The 9,917-nt window shown below is 39.0% G+C and overlaps 1 protein-coding gene across 1 annotated transcript; it reads right to left on the reverse strand.

Annotated features, from left to right (window-relative positions):
• Positions 1-1,268: 1,268 nt before the first annotated feature.
• Positions 1,269-9,672, reverse strand: FAM217A (family with sequence similarity 217 member A). Its single transcript, XM_081057365.1, has 7 exons — positions 9,329-9,672; positions 8,142-8,294; positions 6,451-6,535; positions 6,271-6,284; positions 5,577-5,651; positions 5,414-5,481; positions 1,269-2,788 (listed from the first exon to the last, which is right to left on the reverse strand). The coding sequence occupies exons 2-7, from the start codon at positions 8,238-8,240 to the stop codon at positions 1,570-1,572; spliced, it is 1,560 nt and encodes a 519-aa protein (XP_080913491.1). The 5' UTR covers positions 8,241-8,294; positions 9,329-9,672; the 3' UTR covers positions 1,269-1,569.
• Between the last annotated feature and the right edge of the window lie 245 nt (positions 9,673-9,917).

The following is a 9,917-nucleotide window of genomic DNA, read 5'->3' on the forward strand; positions in this document are numbered from 1 at the left end:
GTCAATTGGAATTGAGTGAAAGTATAAGTTAATTTTTGTATTATTCTGCAAAAGGGATGTTATACCACTTTGGATAATGACACAAATTGCATAGGATTTAGGTAAAATTCTGTTACATAACAAGGGATCCTGAACAGTTAAATTTATTTTTTATTGCTGTGTTGATATGGTTCCAGAAAATTCTTTGAAATTAACCTAAAAACTAAGCATACTCTTTGACTCTTAAGAAAACTATTTGAGCCTTACTCTTTTACTAAAACTTCAGTTGCTCTCTTCAACATTTATTTGAATTGTCCTTTAATTCACCTCATCCATTCCTAACTCAAATATTCCGTCTTATTTGGGGGCTGACACACAAAAACAATATTTTACTGCCTTTGTGCGGAGGGTTGAGGGATGGAAAGAGGCCTTTTTTCATTTTACTGTTGGGTAATGTTTGAAGTTTTAATTATGTGTGGCTTTACTTTAATGTTTAAGAAAAACTACTTTGAAATCACCAACCGTTCACTAAAACCAAAGCACACTACCCTCCCCCCCCCCCGCCCCCAAACATCCAAACTCTGATCTATGCACATTTCATCAAGTTTTTCCTTTACAGTGTTTTTCAGTGTCATCTGTGGACCACTTGCGTTAACGTTACCTGGGCCCCATTCCAAAAGATTGTTTCTGTAAGCCTGCAGTAAAACCCAGGAGTCTACTTTTGTTTCTCTGATTCTTAGGTATAGTAAGTGTCAATCAGGTAGTTTCCCTTTTCACCAGTTAATGAGTTAAGCTTTAGCTTAGAGTTTCAACTAACCAGGATTAAGACTTCTAGCAACAAGGAGCCGCGGGGGGTGGGGGGGGTGGAGGGAATCCTGTTAACATGAGATTCTGAATGCTCTGTGGACAGTGACCTTTTCCCGTTTTTCCTTGGACATTTAAAGACTACTACATCTGAGGGGGAGAGGGGGTTGTTTCATGCCCAAACCTGTAATTAGGCCCCAAAGAAAATTGATCTTGCTTTCAAATGACAAAGGAACTGGGAAGTGGAAAGTTTCTAAGGATTCATAGGAGGGTCTGCAGGATCTTGTATATTAATTTAAGAAAATAGCAACTTCTTTAGCTTTTAATGGCCAAATACCCAAAGGATAAGTCAAAATGACAGACAAAAGAGATTTGTGGAGATGGGAAGGGAGGAAAAAAGCAGAGTGGGAAAAATTAAAAAAAAAAAATCACGGAAAGAGGTAACTGTAACGTGTATAACAATACAAGAAAATTATAGCAGCAATAAGTCCATTATACTATTTATTGATGATGGGATTATATTGGGAATCACAACGAAAAAATCTTTTAAATAGAATAGTTTACTAAGTGAAACGGAACATGCAAAAGATTGTCAAGTATGTCAGTATGAAAGCCCTTGGATTGATATATAGATACCTCAGCAGTGATTTCCACAAGTTCTATTCCATATATCACAGTGAGTGTGTGTGTGTGTGTTTAATACTTGCATCTCAGAATGATGAACCATATTTTAGCTGGGATTCCTGGATATACATTTGCTCACATTCAGATGTATGAAAAAACAAGTTATTTTTGCTCAATGGGTGAGCACTTATCCTTGACTATAAATGAAGGTGATAAACAGTTTAGCTTCTGAATGTAGAATGGTCTGCTCAATAGTATGTTTTTTTGGTAAAATCTCTTTTTTGTCGTTGACCCTTTAGTTTCCTCCCTCAGATTTTCAGGAAAAGTCAGAGGTATGGGTGAAACTGGTATTGGAGACTTTGCTGGCAGGCAAGATCTTGTTGAGACCACTTTAACCAGTGATTGAGTTGTTTGAGCAGTAGTAGGCTTGGTTGAGAGTTCTTGGCATGGATTTAAAATGGAGCTTTTGGGGTTCTTAAAATCATCATAAGATGCCATCAGTTGTTTTGTTGTGGATGAACTTTTCAGAGATGGTGGTCTAGAATTCCATTTATATCTGTCAGCATTGCTCCAATTCCATTTTGAAGCATTTTGTTCAAACTTGCAATAACCAGAACTGTTTTTCTTTTTTTCTCTACTTTTATCTATACAAGTTGTCTGAAGAATCACAGAGTCAGAAAATTTTGGCTGTCTCATTTTGGGTATAGTTTTGGAGGAAGAGGGTCGAACGGTTACCGCTGGAGTACAGAAGGTATTTTGTAGTCTTGGCCTCTCTTTTTGTATAGTCATATGCTGTAAGCGTTCCATTTCCAGTAAACGAGTTATCAAATGTTCAGTACAGCTTTCTAGAGAGTCTACTGTTGCTTTCCAATTTTCAGTTTTTGAGAGGGCTAATTTGTGCAAGTCCAGAGTATTGAAAGGAGGAGGGAGAAAATCAGGATACAGAAATACTTCACTTGGTTCCTCCGTGAAAGATTCTTCAACATTTTCTATTGTTTCTGGCTTTAAGTTCAGGTCCATCTTTTTAAAATAGCTGAGTAAATTATCATTTGTTTTTTCATCTTCTGATAAATCACTTTCATCTGTTAAATTTTCTTCTACACTGATGTTTCCATATTTCAAATTCCAGTTTGGAGCAGATAAAATTTCACCATTATTGTTTTCTGTAGTTGAACATAAATTAATATGAGACTCGTTTCTGTCCTTAAAAAAATCTCCATCAGCATAGGGCCAGCAGAGACCTAATGGAGTCTGTAGTCCAGAGTAAGAACCAACTTGTTTATCGACTGAAGCACTTGTTAGTGAGTGGTTCAGAGTGAAGAGCCTTTTGGGATTATTGGTCACATTAAAGCCAGTTTCCATTGAAGGTTTTTTGAAATCCCTTAAAAAATGATTTAATTAATGAATGGCTTGTTGACTAAAATTAAAATGCTATTAAAATAATAATGAATAAGTAAACTTTATCAAAGACTGGTTACTGTTTAGTTCCTAATGGCATATGTGTATCTATATGTAATAGAAATATGTTAATTTCCAAATATGCTCTAAGTGTACACATTTTTTAAAACTACTGATTAAATATTAACTGGACATCTCTTTGTGCAGGCACAGGTAATGAGATCATTATAACTACATATGGCTAACTGTGGCTATGAATGGCCACTAGGTTAAAAGTGGCTAATTATATCTGTTTGCTTATGAATATATTGTAGATGCAATTATGACGTCTGAAAAGGAGGCTATCCCCCTCAAAGTGAAATTATAGTGAAATGTTTATTGACCCAGAATTAGATAAAAGGAAACTCTTAAAGAACATATTTAGGTTACTTAATAAAGGCTTCTACTTTAGCCATTGTGTTTTTTTAAAATTATTCTAACAAAAAAGGAAGCAAAACAATGTCTATCAAACCAAAATTACCCCAGATATAGTCTATAGTAATTTTCATCTGATGGTACTCTTTTGTTTTAGGAATAATACGTCTAGGTATTATGTTAAAATGAGAACTCCAAAAAGGCCAGGCCATAGAATACTGAGTTTATAGTTAGTTGTTTTTTTTTTAAGCTTATTAGAAATACTGACATTGAAAAATTTGGGGCCAGCCTGGGGGCTCAAGTGGTTGGAGCACCTTGCTCAAAGATTGTGAACAGCAGCTCTCCCTGGAGCTGGGCTGCTGATTGAGCGGAGTGCAAGATTCATAACACCAGCATGCGCCAGGGAGCTGTGTCCTACACAACCAGACTGAGAAACAACAGCTTGAACCGGGGGACGGGGGCAGAAGAAAGGGGGAAAAAAAGAAGGGGGGGCAGAAGAAGGGGGGAAAAAGAAAAATTTGATCTATTAATTGACAAATATGTATAGTCTCACTATCTTCTTTTAAAGCCAGTTTATATTAAAGACAGCAAAATAATCTTTAAAGATTTTGAAAAATACTTTCATTTCTACAGAAAATGGTAAAATTTATTCATTTATCTAAAAACTAGGTATACTGACTTGCCTTTCAAAAACTACAGGAAAATTACTTTAAATCTACAATTGCTAATTAACAATCCATGTAATACAGTAAAAAGATCATGGAATCTGGAGGCAGGAGAAATGAGAATACCTACTTTGTAGGTGGTTTAAGAAGCAAGACGATTATATAAACGTACTTTGCAAAATGTTAAACACTAAATGAAAATCATTATTTTTATTCTTTTTACTTGTTGACGTTATATCGAGGAGAACAATCTCAGTAATACAATATTTCATTGATACCAATCTTCCAACTCATAATATTATTAGGCCTTCCCAGTATTAACAGCAAATGTGTATCACACACATTATTCTGTTTAGTTCTGACAACAACCCCACGACATAGGTACTTTTAACTTTCTACCTTTTATGGATAAGGAAACTGAGGCAAGGCTGGTTAAGGTAACACATCTACTAAGTGGTGGAACTGGGATTTAAACCTAGGTGGTGGGATCCCATGTCTATGATCGTAACCTGCATCGTAAGTCTGCCTGACTCATAAAGTGCTTGCTTTTCTGTTAGTCTAATAGAATTCAATACGTTTCATTTGATCTTTTACCTTGAAATCTCCGTTTCCAGCTGAGTTCTTCCTAGTAAAAGTAGCCTTTCCTATTCCCATCAGCTCCAACATTCCCTTAGGCCATTAGGACAATCCCTTTAGCACTTCTTGGTTTTGCCCCTCAGATTTTAGCATTAGGTAGGGGAGTTTATCCTAAGCCTCACAGAGGTAAAACCCTCTGACTAGGAGATAGCTACTATAAGGTGAACCACCCTATTGTCAAAACTAGGTACTAAAGAGGAACAGAACTCAAGCTCTCCATTAAACAACATACTATATGTAAAAGTGACACATAATAGTTTCAATAAATGTTAATTTCCAAATAATCATAACCTGTACTTTTAAGAAGCATTATAGCTGATTCTAACGCACACTAAAGTTTAAGAACCAAAAACTAAGAATTCAAATCCAAGTAAGGTCTGAGAAGCAATATCCTACAGTGCTTATGAGCGTGAACCAAGTTACTTGTACACTCTGGTTCCATCATTCATTAATTGGATGGCTTTGGGCAAGTTACTTAGCTTGTCACACTGCCTCAATATCCTCATATGTAAAACAGGGATGGTGGTAACACTACCTACCTTATAGGATTGTTGTGAGGGTTAAAAGTGTTAGTACACGTAAGGAATTCAAATTGTTTCTGGCACATGGAGTAGTATTACTTTCCTCTTACAATTCATTTTTTCTTCAATGAGAAGTCCAAACTCTAATCCATCTAAACCCTGATTGTAATAGCCCAGTAAACTTTCAGTTACCCACATACTGATTATTTCTGTGGTGTCTGCCAGCTACTTCCTATTTTAGGGTGAGTATTATTTGCACATAATACTTTTTTATTCTGGTTGTTTTTTGTCCTAGTATTTCAGATGAGTAGTCAACTCCTCAGTATTTAAATTTATTTCACTAATTTAGGGGCTTACAAAATATCCTCTCACCTGGTCTCCATGGTACTTCTTTCCTTAAGAGGATAACTCCAGAAGTGAAATATCTCTTGTTCACTATTCTGATAACAGAAAAGCCATGGACAACATTTTAGTAACTGCATGCATTTTTAAAAAATAATACTTTAGGAAAAGAGTATGATGAATAAAATCTCACCTGTGTTCTTTTGTGAGCACGCTCTGACAAATTAAGTTCTAGCATCAGTTTCTCTATTGGAATTTCCAAATGGTTCTATAAAGCACAGAAGACTTTTAAACACAATATATCTCTGCTCCCTACTCATGTTCTAAGACTGTATAGTTCTTATAACCAAGGAATATATAGTTCCAACCAAACAATCTATAGTAAAATCCTACAATACTTCCCGATATACATACAGCCATAACTTGTTTTTACTGATTTCAGTAGGAATCAGTATCATCTTATAAATACCAACTAAACAGTGTTAACTAATGAGCTTTGAATATCATTAAGATTGTCTGTTTTACTAACAGTTAAGTGTTTTACATTTTGATTCAAAAAAGTAAATGAAAGATTAATTTTCTCACTTCTTCAAAACACAATATTAACCATTCCAACTGCTTCAAGATATCTTAAAGGCTGAGAACTATTTCTTTCGGCAATGACTAGAAAACACTATATTCACTACAAAGTTAATTTCCTTTTATATTAATTTAATGACCAATTTGCAGCCCTGTAAAACACTAAAGGCTTTGACTTGATTGAAGAACTCTACAGAAATAAAATTTAAAGTTTAACTATGAGGAAAGAAAATTTTTTTAAAGAACATGCATATAATTTTAAAATAATGCGTTTTGTGAATTATTTAAAACCAAACATTTATCCTTACCTTGTTAATTTTGCCTGAAAGAATGTACATGGAAAAAAATGACAATTAATAGTTACATAAACTGGTTATACTAAAAATAAACCCCCTTTAATATGAGTGGTTATTCATATACAAATATGAATATAAATTTTCCTATATTTATAAATATAAGTATAAATATACACATCTAGAATTTCTTACCACCTGCTGCATTATCCTTTCCAGGTGGGAGGTTTTTATTTTCAGGAACAGGTACTTCTGAGTCCAAAATCCAGTGAGGTAAGTTCTAAAAGAATATTTCTTTTAAGATAAAGTTAATGTTAAGAACATTTTAAAAGCTCAGGTACATAATTTTACATGTCCTTTGGGTAGAATGTGACAAAAGGCACAAAGCTTCATGACCCCCCTCTCCCTCTTAAAAGGTTAATACCAGCATATTTGAGGAGCATGCAATGTTCTCTTATCAAACTATTATCAGCTTCATAACACTTATTAGTCAGGAAATGGAAAAGCATTTACAATAATTTATGGTTCCATTCTCATTTTGTTAAAAATAATGGTACACAGGCTTACAAAATTGAGTTAAAAAATATAATAAAATGTCCAGTGCAGTGTGTCCCTGGTACACAATGGCATATTCACCAAATTTTCTGTATCTGAGTATCAGATCTGAAAGCCTATAAAATCTTTCCATCAACCAAAGGAAATTCTTAATCCTCATATTACACTCAACACTGAGCAGCCCACTACTCATTCTGAACTCCAGATGTTGAGAAACACTCAGGAAACACTCAAAAGAAAACCAAAAAATGAATAGGGAAAGGTACTAATGTGTACTGAATATTTATGTTCCAGACATTGTGCTGAGTGTGATGGGGACAAAAATGTGGGGGGTGTGTAAGGAAAGATTGCAATAATTTATTCTGGAAAAGGAAAAGTGAAGACGTGATTGGTTTATTATTTTAAAAAGGAATTTTTTTTTTAGGAATGAACTCAGTTGTTTTCCATCTCAAATGAGAAAATCCTTTGTAAGTTCAACACTAAGCAAAATACAAATAGAATGTTAGGTAGTATTAGGCATCTCCACACTAAGTAAGAATAGGGAGAAATAAGCTTGTATACAGTATGAAGATTTAACTGATCCACAAAGAAGTTATCTCCTGATGGGAAGGATACCTGAACCTTGGGAGGTAGGCTGCAGATTCTCTTTCTTTTGAGATTTTTGAAAGATAAAATTAATACATTATTATCTGCTCTCTGAAATACTATGTTTTGGGTCTAGTCTCTCCGTGAGAATTACCTGGGGAGCTTTTAAAAAATAATAGTTGAAAAAATACTACAGATTCTGATTCAATAGGATGAGGGTATGGTCCAGTTATTTGTATTTTTAAAACCTCCCTTACAGATTCTCAAGCTTCTCTCAGCTATGTATGTAACCCTTGTACACTAATGTACAAATAACATGTGAGGGAATTAACATGGTAAAGGGAAGCTGATGAACTGTGCTGTTGAGATTACACAATAAAATTAATGTAACTAAATTTGTCAATTGGTAAGGAAGGTTTCAACCACACATGAAGCTAGATTGCAATTCCTTACAGGTTGGGAATTGGTTATACGTTTTGATATTCCACCTATATTACCAACATTTTTCACAAAATATGTGTGAGAAAATGAAACGAAATCCAATTATAATTGATGTTGAGTTTTGGAGAGAACTGGTTAACTTTTCCTTTGTTAAAAGAAATTTAAAATTTTCCATTTGATATTCCAAATGTGCCAGAGGAAAACTCAGAACAAACTGCTCACAAAGAGACAGTTTCAAGTGATTCAGCAGTAAGATTCAATGGGAGTTAGGTCTTAACGATGGGAGCTGCTGCCCAAACACTCACCTTCATACTCAGATTGGTGTCACAGTTCTCACCATTTCTTCTCCCCATTTTTCTCCTCTGTTTCCTTAAAATCCTATACAGTTTGTGGGACAGGCACATTTATGGGTAAGGTACAACGCTGATTTAAAGAAAAGACGAACTTTGGCTCCCCATCTAAAGGAGGTTAAGAAAATACTTAGAAAGCAGGAGAAAAGGACTATGAGTGCAGGGTGGGGAAAACAATATAAAATCAACGAGAAACAAGAGGCAAGCCAAACCAAGAAAAGGGGGTGGGGGAACATAGACAAAAGCAAATTGGAAGATCTGTCTGACAGAAGATAAGGAAATTAAGGTCTGTGATAAGAAAGATATTATCAGATAGGAAGATAAAATACAAATAGGAAAAAATATGGTGAATTATCTGGGACTTATAAAACTGGGCCAGGAACCCTGCTTTTAATCACTGAAAACAGTTGTTCCGCCTGAAAACGGGATTAACCTTACTTACAGGTTGAGCAAGCACTGCATGCATTTTTCAGAGACACTAAAAAGCCCACAGCCCCAAACACTATTTTCCATACCTAACTACAGCATCATGGTATTCAAGCCCACTATTGTTTAAGACAGAAGTAGTAGAGAACTGTAAAATAACAAGTAAAGCAATCATGGCTATCTGGGAAGATTCACAAACTAAAGCTACTGCAGTAATCAGTGTATTTGACAACAGTTTACCCTTTACTGTCTCCTAGAGGGAAAGGTGTATCCTGGAGAAATGGAAAACACAGTACAGGAAAGTTTTGAATCAGTAAGTGTGGATCCACCGGCCCTATACCAGGCACCGGGATGGAAGAATGAAGAAGGGAGGTCACTGAGTAGGTGCCACTGCCTGGGGCCACCCAGCTGTGTGCCAGGAAGGAGGGCGCCGGTGCCTTGAAAGGTCACCGCACCAGGAGGAGGGCCCACAGACAAGGGTGCCTTTGTGACTGGGAGTCCCGGGAAGGAGCGTTAGGGCTGGGGCGGGGGGGGGGGGAGTAAAAGTGGGGCGGGGGGGAAGTGGGGTGCCCGGAAAAAGGTGCAAGTGAGAGATGCAAAGCCCACGTGTGAGGGGGCCCCCTCCCTCCCCGGCTGTGGGCCGCTCAGTGGGGAGTTCGGGGCAAGGGGACAGCTGGTGGGGCCTCCCGGGGGCGCTCCGGGCTCCGGCCTCTTACCCCAAGGGGCCGAGGGCCCACGTGTTGTCTCCGGCGTGGTCTCCCAGGGCGCTGTGGCCCCGAGGCCCGGGCCCCTCCGCTGGCGGGGCGAACGGCTGGACGGGCGCGCCTGCCGCCCCGGCCTTCCTGCAGCGGGAGGACCGGGAGGGTAGCCTGCGGCGGCGGGCCGCGAGCGCATCCCCCGGGCGGTGCACGGCCTGCGAGGCCCGCGGGTGGGCGCCGGGCCGGGCGAGACCAGCCTGAGCTGGGGCTGCGGCTCCGCGGGCTGCCGCAGCGGCCGGGGGGCCCAGCGACTACCATCGAGCAGGGGCGCCCACGACGGCCCCGCGTTCCATAGGGTCCACTGGCGTTCCGGGGCCGTGGGGTCGTCGGCGGCCGCCCAGGCCCCGAGTCCTTCGGGGGTCACCAGGCCGCCAGGTCCGCGGGGAGGGCGCCCCCTGGGCCACGGCGGTGGGCGGCCGCCTCGGGCCTCCGCAGCGGCCCGGGTCACGGCCTCGGCGCCCCCACCGCCCCACGCCCAGGCCGGGACTCCCTGCGCCTTGGCCCTGACCCCGAGGGCCGGGCTGAGGGGCCCCGCGTGGCAGCCAGG

Source organism: Rhinolophus hipposideros, assembly GCF_964194185.1.
Source record: "Rhinolophus hipposideros genome assembly, chromosome: 8".
NCBI classification, from domain to species: domain Eukaryota; kingdom Metazoa; phylum Chordata; class Mammalia; order Chiroptera; family Rhinolophidae; genus Rhinolophus; species Rhinolophus hipposideros.